The sequence below is a fragment of the Diachasmimorpha longicaudata genome, chromosome 10 (genome assembly GCF_034640455.1).
Source record: "Diachasmimorpha longicaudata isolate KC_UGA_2023 chromosome 10, iyDiaLong2, whole genome shotgun sequence".
NCBI classification, from domain to species: Eukaryota; Metazoa; Arthropoda; class Insecta; order Hymenoptera; family Braconidae; genus Diachasmimorpha; species Diachasmimorpha longicaudata.
Genome location: NC_087234.1, coordinates 1,160,881 through 1,173,617, shown reverse-complemented (window position 1 = coordinate 1,173,617; position 12,737 = coordinate 1,160,881). Strand labels below are relative to the sequence as shown.

Sequence of the window (12,737 nt, the reverse complement as noted above, 5' to 3'; positions counted from 1 at the left end):
TAGTCATGCTCTCCGGCGCTGGTGTCTTTTGGGAGCCTCTGCTTTGGGCAGACGATCTTTTCCTCCTCCTGGAACTCCTGACTTGCGAGAGGGCGGGTGAGCAGGTCTCGGTCGACCCCTACTCGCGTGGGGCGTGAAGGTTGTATTGTTCCGGGCTCTGTAATTATTGCTCGCTTCCTTAAGGGGAAAACTTGGAAGTTGTTCCCGAAAAAACTCTTTGCTTTGTGCAAAAATCTTTTTCACACCTCCATTCTGAGTCCGACATTCTGACAGCTGCTTCTGCTGGAATAGATGTGATTCCGACGGGGGAATCTCTGCCAATTTCGCTGCCAGGCCAGGGTCGAGAGCTTTGAATGGATTTCTTCTGAGCTCGAATATCTCCGCCCTTCGTGCACAGGTGAAATGGAGTAAGTCGTCGGAGACTGATTGAACCCCTGAATCCTTGTTAAATAATGCCTTTACGTCATTTTTTACTTGAGGGTGCTTCTTCAGCAGCGAATCAAGAGCTTCCGATAACCTCTTCCGCTGTAACATCAAGCCGTGTGCAAAGGTGCCCGTCATTGAATCAAATCTCCCAAGCAAGCTCTGGGTAGATGTTTTTGGGGCGATGGAGCGTAGCTCACTGTTGATCTTGAGCGTGTCAAACACTGGGGCTGCCTGAAGTCTCTTCTGCACCTCCTTGTACCGGATTCGACTCCACGCCGCGGAATTCAGTTTCTGGCAACTGATACCCTGAGCTTTAAGCGCAGAATCTGGCTCGGGAATTAGGGGATCACATTCCTTTACCTGTGGGTCCAGAAAGACACTATCACCAGTATTTTCCACTGTTGGTTCTTGGAACAAAGGGTGCAGGGTTGAGGGCTCCTCCTCCTCTGACATATCCTCCTCAACTTCCGACGGGGAGTCTGAGAGGTTCTCCTTGTCCTGCCTCGCGTCCCCCGAGTCCTCCCTGGGCTGAATGTCCTTCTCCTCTAGCTTGTCCAGCAGTGTCGCGAAAAGCGAAGTCATCCGCTTCTCCAAGGCCGCTAGACTCGAGCGTTTGACTGGACGGTCATCCTCCTCCTGCCCTTCCTCTGAGGGAGGTCGCTCTCTTTTCAGCCTTCCCTGCTTCAAGGTTTTGTCCGCCTCAGAGGCGGAGACAAACAGATGCCTCACCGGTTTTAAAAGGTCTAGGAATTGCTGGACTTCAATCTTGGAGCCCCAGATCCGATTCACTAATACTGGCGGGCTAATGATCAAGGCTCTACAGAAGGGCCAGCGGAGCATCGTAGCCTTGCAGTTGTGAAATTCGTCGTCACTCAGCCCCGATGCTTCCGGATCAAATGCCCTAGCCACCTTCACTGTGGGGAGTGCGAACTCGATTTTCCACAGGAGTAAGGTGTCCACCACACCATCCTCACCAAAGAGCTCGGCAAAGGACAATTTGCGTATTTGACGCTCTTGACACCCAACCGGCAGACTCGAGACTGCGGATAATTTCAACTGATCCAAAACTCCATCCTCTTCCTCTGTGTCTGCTGCTACCCCTACTAGCTCTTTCAGGGAGATCATCAGTGCCTCTGCCATCTGCAACATACAAACAAGAGAGCCGGCTGTCAACGCTGCCTGCATACCATTGCCGGAAAAGTCCGCCACTAGGAGCTTCCAAGGTTAGGGACCGGGGCGAAACCCGCGGTCCCTCCGCTTTGTCGATTGGCCGACATTGGAGGTTTGTAGGTTAGGGACCGGGACGAAACCCGCAGTCCCTCAGCTTTACAGGCTGTTTGAGGTTAGCCCCCGCTCGAGGGGACCAACTTGCGAGACGTGTGGTGAGGGGGGGTCCGGGCGTTGCCCGTGGTTAACCGCCATTTCCACCCACTCTCGCTTCACATTTGATCGTATCTTTACAGGCTGTTCGTCCGACCTAAAACAGAAAAATTATTCGCCTAGGGCGTCTACTTACCTAGAGTTTAATCACTATTTTCGGTGTGATGACTCTACGAACGTTACAACAACGTTTAGGTGATCAAGCACATATACACGCTTTGGAAAACAAAAGCGTACTGAGGAGTCCCCGTGATATTCTAAAGTCAGCATAAGTTTTAACATCGGGTATAACCCGAAGTCTCCCCTCCCTTCTCCCTTCATGTGGGTAACGCGGTAATATCCTGAAATTACGCATGCGCGAAGAGTGGAGGGGGTAGACTTCGGGTTATACCCGATGTTAAAACTTATGCTGACTTTAGTATAATCACGGAAACGCTAACCCGGCACGAGAGGCGCTGTAGATGCTGTCCTGGTCCGACGACGTTATGGGGGGCTAAAGGGGTGTCGAGGGGGGGATTGAGCACATATGCATGTGAGGATTACGAAGGGTAATCTCTGAAGGGTCAAGCCGAAGGCACAGACTTAAAATATAAAAATATAATAATTACATTTACGGACACTTGAAAAATACGATGTACTTACTGATGACTTGGTAGTATGCCACAGTGTAGTTTCACTTTCTTTGCACAAGGTTGATCACTTTGATCTTCTAAGTTATCACTACCACACATATTTTACCGTCAAAAATTGAAATAAAAAATTTAATAAAACGCAGGTTATGTGTACCGTAGTAAAGAACAACGTCGAACTGAGTGAGAAGCCACACCGTACACTCTACTACATATAAAATATGTATATCTATACCTTAGTATAGCGTGGCGACCCGTCGCCACGGCAACGATTCAGTTTACAAGTGAGCCTATAGATGTTTCACATAAAAAAAAGGAATAAAAAATCACGCGCAATCGGCACATTATTTTGCTTTTACTGAGAGAAAACATTTGCTTTGCTTAAAAAAAACACAATTCAGCAGGAGAAAATTTGAGGAGCTGCTGAAAATTTCCCCCAACAAAAATTTAATTATTAGAATATGGATAAACATGAATTCAAATATTCAATTGAAAAACACTTTCCGGTCAAGTAAACACAGTAGAGGATAAAAAAAATTTTTTGGGAGTTATTTTCATTTAGAGTTAGCTGAAGAATGATTCTATCGGATGGAAATATTTCGATATCTTTGAGCAGCATGGACATAGAGAATTTTTCAACTTTTCACTCTGTGTAGAAAATGGGATGCGTTGCCATACTTCTCTTATAGCGCCGTAATGCTCCTGGATCGATGTGATCAAAATACTCATTCAAAGCTATTGGCAATAATGATTAGGTATTCTTCTTAGGCGGAACTAATGATGGAGATAACACTGTTAATCAAAATCAATACCTCTCTTCTGTTTTGTATTTTTGGTTTGGGTTTTGGAAAATACCGTCTGTGAAAAGTTACTGTACTGAGCGCTAGAATTGAGGTGCAACATACTGCAATATACGTGTTTTACTCACAGATAAAACTTCATATGAACACCGTAAATTTTGTAATTAATGATATGTGCCTTCGTAAAAGTTACTAAACAGTACTATAAAATTTTAAGGTTTATTTTAAGGTAGTTTTATCATTTTTATCGGAATCACATCATTAAAATTGTCCGATTTCTCCCTCCGTGAAAATTGATATTTTAGAACTTCATTACAAATTTGCATCCATCCCATTTTCCAGAAATATATATCCTCGATATTATTATAGGTATCATCATTTCTCCCATTTATTCAACTGAGGGGAAGTTGGAATAAGCAACAATCACATTGACCCATCTCCTTCCATTGAAATGATTAATGCGAATATTTTTTTTTACGAACAGTAAGATTGTCAATGATTTCTGTTGAATGTATTATATTTATACATAGACAAGCAATTATCGAAAATGTAACTTTGGAGGAGCACTATATGAAGAGTCTTTCGAAAACTTTCGTTAGCCTAGAAAGCTAGTGCCCATCGAGATCCATGAAGTTTCACTTCTATCGCCTAGCTTTCTAGGCTGACAATTTTTTTTTATTTGCAGAGACACTGTAATGTGCCTTTCAATGAAAAGCTGATCGCCCAGCATATGACGCTTTTTGAAAAAGAAGTTCTGACCCTGCATTTCGCAATAACAGTTGAAATGAACATCTCCACGCATCCTGTTGCAATCGCAAACGGCTATCGCGGGTAAGGAGCATCCTCTCAGCTGAAATGGAGACTCTAATCAATCATAACGCGTTCACTGATGTAACAATAACAGTTGGAGAGCGTAAATTTCCGGCGCTGAAGGCTATTTTGGCTGCTCGCAGTCCAACACTCACCTCCATGGTTGGGGAGAATCCGGACGCGTTGGCGACAAACATCGAGATAACCGATATGCGTGAAGAAGTCTTCGCGGAAGTCCTCTTCTTCATCTACACGAATCGACTGAGGGCAGCGAATGGCATGTGGGACGAACTTTTTTACGCTGCACGGACACACAAGCTGCAACAAATGATACACCTACTGGCGGTCAATATATTTTCGACTCTGAGTCCTGAAAATGTAATGGATCTTTTTTATTGTAAATTTAATTTACAACAAGAAAGGTCTCTTGACGGGGTGGTGAGCGTGTACGCGCGACTCCAGAGTACCCTACAAGAAAAAATCGAGTGGGGTAAGATCTGGAGAACGCGGGGGCAACGCACCGGGTGGTGCTCGTCGTCCGGCCCTGTCCCGGTCATTGCGATTCCCAATCCAGCGCTGGGGGAACCATTGATTGAGCTGCTCAATGACGGGTACGCAGGTATGTGCTGGTATTCCATCGTGTTGGAACCATACATCCCTGGAGGCCGGACCATCACCAACTATCGGTGCAAGCCGCTCTCGCAGAAACCCCAAATAGTTGCCACCCTGCCAAAAAAAAAATAATTATTAGGAGAAACCTGTCATACCGGGTTAGACATCGAAGTGTAGTATCGTAAATGCGTTCTTAATTTAGTTTAGAGTAAGTTTATAGTAGGTTAGGATTAGGACGAATAGCAATTTGTCCATAAGTGCTGGAGTAGTTCGTTTATGATGGGTCCGAGGACTCAAGCATAGACGAGCAATCCAAATATATTGCGGGTCGGAAGACCCAGGTCAGAGACGACCATGGGGACTTCCCCATTAACGTCGCACACGAGATGGTCACGTCGGCCCATGCCGCTGACGTCAGGGGGAAAAACCTTTCCCGTGCTGACCGTGTTGACCTCGGAGTGGGGGGGCGACGTTAGGGCACCCTGATAGACCCTTATGAGGGGGGAGTAGAGCAGAGTGTGTCGAGAGACCTTGAGGAGAAGGTCAGCGCGTAGAGTCGAGCATTGAGTTTAGAGTTTAGAGTTGAAGTTTAAAGTCAGAGTTGACTAGAGTTAGACTAGAGTTAGAAGAATTGCAGTGTACCTCTTTAATAAACTTGTATGAATAACCAATAAATGTGTTAGTGTAGAAGTGTCGTTTCAACTGTAAATCCTTTACCCGATATATCCCACAGAAGTCCAACAGGAAACGCACTGTTGACTATGGGGAATACTTACGTCGAGACGTCCTGGAAGATGATGTATGTACACTTTATCGCCAAGGATTTCTCCCCAGATATTTAGTGTTTCCCAGCGATACTGGAAGTTGGAACTTCTTGCGAGACGAGGATTTTCAACCGCCCAATGCTGCTCGTTGTGCTGGTTGACGATCCCCTCCTTCGGAAAAAGTTTTTCGTCGGTCCACAGTATATTTCGGATGAAGTTTGGCTCTTCACTCCTGTCGAGGAGTCATCTACAGAAGGCCAAACGTTTCGGGAGGTCCTCGGGCTTTAACTCCTGGACCGGGGTAAATTTCCAGGGGCGAACCGCTTCCTCCTGCAGAACTCTATGCACCCTGCTCCGTGGAATTCCTAAGGAAGCCGCGATCGCCCCAGTGGATTGCTGTGGATCCTCCTCCACGGCCTCCAGGATCGCCTCCTCCACTCGTACCCCAGCAGCAGGTCTTGCACGTCCTTCTCTCCCATATCGCGGGAGAATATTTCCCTCTCGTAGACGTTACAGGGCGTTTCGGAAGGTTCGTGCCTCAGGAACCACTCGGTGAGGGTACTGTTGCACGTACAACCGTGAGGGTTCCCCCCCATTACCCCTCGTAATACCGTAAATGGTCACCATATCCGCATATTCCGCGGCACTAAACTTTGCCATTCTACACTCCAGATATGAATTCAACGACACTGCACTTTTTTATCACTAACTAACGGCGTATATATCCCGGCAAAGTGAGAGAACTACAAGTTATTTATACGAGAACAGTATAAGAGCAAGAAAACGCGAAATCTAGCTCTCTCTTCGAAGGCGTTTTTAGGGATACTGACGCTTTGGAAAAATTGGTGGAAAAATTTCTTCTGTCAACTATAAAATAATAATTTTTATGGGCGAAAATGGCCTGTTCCTCTCGTTCAATTGTTCCATCGTCCGCAGATGGGAAATTCGGACTTAAACGTGCCACATTTGAGCTACAATTCATACCGGTAGTGGAAAAACCCTTTTTTTTTGCGCGGGCGGCAACAGATCAAGTCGTAAAGCTGTGCGACACAGCGTTCCTTCCACATGGGCCTTTACGACAGCTAGGTAGCCAAATACCGTAATTACCTCAGCTTTAGAAAAGTCCCTAACTATTTGCTACTTTTTGGCGTTTAATGCTCCCGAATCCGGGAAAATCGCCAGCCATCCCCTTTGACAATTATCTTGTAAACCAATAGGTTTACAACATTTTGTCAAGACGATCTTTTTGCGAGAAGATTGGATTCTCAACAAAAAATGTCTTGTTGTAGGATTCGGGTTGATTTAGGTTAGGGAGTATTCGAATCTAACCACAGACAAATAATACCTAAACAATATATATTTATTCGCCGTAGCGTTAGTCAAGGTTACAGAGTTTTGGTTTTGGAGTACAGTAATTAGACGATGTCGTCAGGTAAGGCACTGATAGCGAACTGGCTTGTGTCGACTCGGTATTGTTAAATAGTATTAGGCAAATTTCTCTGGGTGCGTGTGTGTGTGATCACTGTGCTCCTGTGGGTGACTTCAGGTGGTCAACCCTCAGGCGGTATGTAGCCGCTACATTGTGACAAAATGCCGTAAATCCATTTGTTTAGTTGATAATCAAGAAAACGCGTTTATTGCTCCGGATTCCGCGAAAATTGCGAGCCATCCCCTGGGAATGTTGACATGGATTGATTCCTATTAATTATCTTGATAAGAGGCTCTTTTCCAGGATTTTGTCAAAAAACCTTTCCTGTTGTAAATTGAATTTACAATAAAAAAGATCTCTTGACAAAATACTATAGACCAACTGCATCATGACATAATTAACATTTAAACAATTATCTCCGGAATGCCAAGAGGGATGCCCGCGGTTTTCAGAATCTTGTATTTTAATAAATAATACTAATGTAAATAATAATCGGTTTTTAATCACCCCAGCGCCCCCCCCCTCCCCCGAAAGGATTGTCTTGAAATATCTTTCCCCCTCTCTGTCTCTCTCACTCTCACTCACTAGCGGAATGGAACGTCCGCCCGAGGAGAAGGGGAAGCACGCACACTGCTTACCCGCGGCACACAGACGGAGAGCCGCGCAATGCTCGCGCCCCATTGGTCGTTCTATTCACCCCCATATCTCTGCAGGGGTGCGTCCGAGCGAAAAGTGGAAAAGGACTTTTCTGCTCAGAATCACCCCCAAAACATGCCTGTTCACCATCCACCTCCATCTTCAGGGCACCCTGTATTTGTAAATAAAAACAGTTAAAAATAGAATCGTTTTTCGCCCGTAGACGGGAATGGACTGGCAAGTGTCATGGCGGAGAGTCGTTTCATGAGAACCTTCATGAAGAGGTGCATCATAGCGAAGAGTTTCTCGCCTTAGTGATACGACATTACGAGAAGAAACTGAATTTGCTTAATTTCTACTATTCGTTGGGGATGTAGCATTGAATATAAATGACTGCGAGATACACTTACCAGATGAGTGTATAGCACCTTCAGATACAGATATCGCAGATTTATATGCTGAGGTGATGAAGAACAAAGAATTTCGCAAATTGACGAAATGGGCAATTTTGTCAGCAAGAAATGCTCATGTTCATGCTGATGCTGAAATGAACAGAGAACATTTATTGCAGTATCATTACTGTAAAAAATTGTGATAATGGAGACATGACTAAATCAATTTTACCGGAATCGGTGGCGACATGAAGTCCTTCATGTTTGCCACCTCATGAATTACGATTAATCATTCACATTGTCGTAATGCTCATCAGAAACCTTTCTATAAATGAAGGATTATGTAATGGGACGCGATTAGTCATTTTAGATCTGATGAATCATTTATTGAAATGTCGAATTTTAACTCGAGATAAAACGGGAGAAATTGTTTTCATTAATCGTATCATTTTGTATAGTGAAAATGATTACCCTTTTTTGCTTTTGGAAGGAGGCAATTCTTTGTTGAACTTTCGAAAGAATCGGAATTGATAATAGGCGAGATGTTTACAATCATGGACAATTGTATGTTGCCTTATCACGACTTCGTTGCTGGAACTCTTCGAAAATTTACCTAACAAGCCAAAGAGAATCGCATATCATAAAAAATGATGTCTATACAAGATTATTCGCATAAATTTCTTATTTCCATAAGTAATTTTCAAGGCATTCTCATTCGCAAGCGGCCGTGGCGGCACTAGTTTAGCTAAATCTCTCTGTTAGTGCCATTATCAGGGTATAAATGAGACTCTTATACGTGCCGTGCGAGGCGCTTCGCGGTTGGCGCGGAGGCTCTTCAGTAACGTCTCCGAATGACGGCAAATCTTCTCGAACTACAAAAGATCCCAGTGGAAGATGCGTCGCGGCAGTGGACCAAATCATCAGAAATCCCATACAGCAATGGAGCTCTGGAGAGGGGGTTCGACAGACAAGATCTCTACTACGCAATCCTGCGAAAAGGCAAGCCAGCACATTGGTTCGCCTGAACAGGACGAAGCTCTGCTCTTTGGTGGGGCTCATCACTGAGTCCTGGCCCATTGCTGGCTATCTAGAAAAAATACGTAAGGGGAGTAACCTCTGATGCCCGAGATGCGGGCTAATGGAAGAAAATCTTCACCACCTAACCACAAGATGCAAAGGCCTGGAGGAGATCAGTTGGCATGTCTTCAGAACCACATGAGTTAGAGAAATCTACGTCGATAGGGACGGAACCGATAGAGTCTGCAAATTTGCACGCAGGGTGCAGAAACTGACACCTATAGGCTAGACGGCTTCCTAGAGCAGTGAGCAAAATGGCCGAGAGGGTCATTGTACATCCCGAGAGGAATCGCCTAAATTTTCTAAAAGTTTAAAGTTTATCGAATTAACTATGCAGCTCCAGGTGATATTCAGGGTTTGAAGAATAAACACAATAATTCATACATTTTATGTACTTTTTCTATTTTAATTTCTGCACTCATTTTTACATAGGTACAAGAAATATATACACATATCTTTTTGAATCAGATCAAGTGACTGAACGAATACGTTCCAAATGATCTATAATACAATTGAGATAGTATTTCGTTATTTTACCCCTTACAAAAGTCATTTGACAAATTTAACTGATGAGTTTCACTTGGGAAAAATCCATAGTCGTCAGTTTCCTATCGCTTATATATCGAAATATATTATTTATCTCTTTTAAGGTATATCACTTATAATATGGGAGTTTTATTATTACCGTAGCTGCACTTGTTGTTGGAGCTGACCATTTTTAGGACATCAGTAATTCGTGGGTAAGTATTAAATAAGCAATAAATTAGTACATAACAAGCTGCCATTCAATAATGAGCTACCGCGATAAATGAAAACCGATTACATTTTTGATAATTGGGGAGTCATGTAAATGTTTGATTGTTTTCCAGAAAAAAAAGTCAAGCTATTGGAAAGTGATGGCAATATTTTGTAAGACAGGTGGACTACAAAAATTATCTCTGGATTTACTTCAGATGTGTTCGAGAGTTTATTGCGGAAATTTTTTTTCTTTTAGTCTTTGTCCGACATCGCGAGCTGTATTTATGCGAGTTAGATGTTGAAATTTATAAGAAAGTTTTGGATAAAGAGTTGTTCAATTGCTAGTTATTCATAGTGACAAATCTTCGGAAGAAAAAATGGCAAAATATTAAATTTTAACATTATGTCACAGTAGTATATCGCGTTGATGATTAATTAGCGCTATAGCGAATCAATCTTGTTATGAAACAAAAATATCAGGAGAAAATTATTTTTATCACTGTCCGAAAGTATCACAGAACAATGGAACTATCATATTGTTCTGGTTTGTTATAAAATATTGACATATTGTGTGAAATGATGGACGAATAGAAATTTCTAAAATCAATTTTTTAGTGGGTAAGGAATTCCGGTTCGTTTAAGATGGTCACATGATTATCATATGATGATGGTGATCATTACATGATGGATCATGCAGTCTTCTTTTCGCATTCAGAAACGATGTTTTTATTATATGAATTAGGATTCCGTGTTTCGATTAATTTAGGAAAGCCTTCTAATTATTTATGGGCGTTCAATTCTAGTTTATATGAAGACATTCGTTTTGTCGTATGTTAAAGAAGGATTCTTTCCAAAATCATTTACTTTTCAAACTCTTCGCATAAATCTATCTTTATCTAAATTAGAATTAAATTTCAATAAGCTACTCCTAATTTAATAGCAAAAGCGGAAACCGTTTCATACAAGGAGAACAGCAGCTCTGATTTTAAAAAGATGAGTCCTTTATACAAATCAGCATTCAATTATAATGCTGAATTTCGAATGACAAGAAGGTGCGATGATAAATAATCTTTTAAATAGACTATTAGTTATTCACAGAGAAATGTTTGACTGCTCTTACATTTGTTGACTTTATGTAAGTTACCTAAATATACTGATATAAATTAAAAATTTTCATTTTATACAAGACCACCCAGTGAGGTAAGTTTACTGAAAATCAGTGGTACGCCATCAGATGCGACTCAAGTGCATTCTTCTTCCCCACTTTACAAATTACCATCGTATAACAAGATTGATTTTCAGCGCTGCAACGCTAATTGTTCATAAACGAGCGAGCGTTACTGTGGCTCTATTTATGTTTAAAGATAAATCATCAAAATAACAATGGAAACAAATGCAAAACATTCTGCTCTTTTACAAACGAATTTTTCCTAATTTTTTTTGTAATTTTAATAAACAAAACGAAGATTTTGACTCGTCACACTATATAAATGTTCAACTAAACCTGTTTTACTTTAAATTCGTTCTATTCGAAATTGATACATTCAAATCCCCGAATACTGTTTACAATCGAAGTCGATACCACTACCTTGAAGTATTTTTACAAAATTTGCGAAATTTCGAGAAGAAAAATAATTGTAAATTGTGAAATTGTAATTGAATAGATACAGTATGATACATTTTACGGGGTCTAAAAAGCCTGCGTATTTACAACAAGGATAGCTAAAACATATGAAAAAAATAAAACGTGACATAATTTGAAGAGCTCATGTCTTTCAATATTGTTTGTGGCCTATGAATGATAATTGATTTACAATCGGATTGACATTTAAGACTACCATCAAATTGTTTTTGTGTTCGCGCAATTTATAAATGATTTTCAAATTTATCGTAATAAAGATATTTAATGCTGACACACTTCATTCAACCCTATTTCTAAGGTTTATGTATCATTTCAACCACAGCCCTTTATTTGGCTGGCCAGCATCAGAAAAATCCTTTTTTTTTAATTCGTAATTACGAGACTCTAAATGTTGAAAACAAAAATTACGCTTCTACGATTTTTAGTTTTACACTCAAATGGTAGGGAATGAATACGCAGCTGTACTGCCTAAAAATCAACTGACGAGAAACTGAGTTATTGGTAAGAAATCAAACGATTTCAAGTTATTAGTTTTTCCGCAGTTTCTCTCAATTGCAAAAAAAATCTAAAATCACTTTTTCGAAACCGAATTTCATTCTCTGGAAAATACATATTTTTTTATGCTGTACCAGAAAATCTCTCATTCTTCGGACGAATGCACAATTAGGATGAATCGAGTCCTGTTGGAATTAATTCCCGATTTGTAATTGTAATTATTGTGCTTGTCCCTTTAACTGTTAGAAAATACAGTCAAAACGAGCAGGAGTACGAATTCTTTTATAGAAAATAATGATTTATGTAGTTCTAATGATACCTGAGGAAAACATTTCCAATGTTGTGAATTATTATGTTCATTCTATTTATTGAATTAATTTACTACGGAGCTCATTTTAATTTCCACCCTTCATTTATTTGCTTTTTGGCCCTTCATTTTGGAGCATCAATTCCGGTTATCGGTTTTCGATACCAAAAGCCTAATTTGATTTGTACACTGTTGAGAGATTTACTCATTTCTCTTTCTGTTCAACAAAAAAGAATGAATTTTCATAATTATCGTGAATCTCATGGCATTGTTATCTCTTTAACAGTTATTGTTCTGAGGTCAGCGTTTTGCATAATGACAAAAATCTTACGGTACCAGAATCGTCAAAAATGTTTGATTAATGAAATTTTTAAAAACCTTTAATCAAATATTTTTGTTTATTTCATTAATGCTGCTCATATCGTTCTTATAATATATATTAATGAGTTCCTCGTAATTACATAATCGTCTAATTTTATTCGTTCGATCACTTCCATTTGACAAATCGTATGCATATGAATAGTTGATGTTACACGCTTCAAAACGAAAAAATGCATTAGTAGTTCTTTTTGCGTTGAAAGTACTATCAAAATGGCCTTT

The 12,737-nt window shown here is 41.0% G+C and overlaps 1 protein-coding gene and 1 long non-coding RNA gene across 3 annotated transcripts; one reads left to right on the top strand and one right to left on the bottom strand.

Moving 5' to 3' along the window:
* Positions 1-3: 3 nt before the first annotated feature.
* Positions 4-3,201, bottom strand: LOC135167021 (uncharacterized). Of its 2 annotated transcripts, none has more exons than XM_064129858.1 (2): positions 2,449-3,201; positions 4-1,566 (listed from the first exon to the last, which is right to left on the bottom strand). In XM_064129858.1, exon 2 carries the CDS (start codon positions 1,564-1,566, stop codon positions 4-6), a length of 1,563 nt encoding a protein of 520 aa, XP_063985928.1. In that variant the 5' UTR covers positions 2,449-3,201. The 2 variants fall into 2 exon arrangements, with proteins under 2 accessions (XP_063985928.1, XP_063985927.1); XM_064129857.1 differs by lacking the exon at positions 2,449-3,201 and adding an exon at positions 1,943-2,212.
* A 6,003-nt stretch (positions 3,202-9,204) lies between these two features.
* Positions 9,205-11,457, top strand: LOC135166427 (uncharacterized). Its single transcript, XR_010299678.1, has 3 exons — positions 9,205-9,298; positions 9,606-9,695; positions 9,825-11,457. It is a non-coding gene; the product is annotated as an uncharacterized LOC135166427 (long non-coding RNA).
* Positions 11,458-12,737: the final 1,280 nt, after the last annotated feature.

Bases quoted from the DNA above. Each gene is read 5' to 3' on its own strand.
- LOC135167021 (XM_064129858.1), bottom strand. From the start codon at position 1,566: ATGGCAGAGGCACTGATGATCTCCCTGAAAGAGCTAGTAGGGGTAGCA.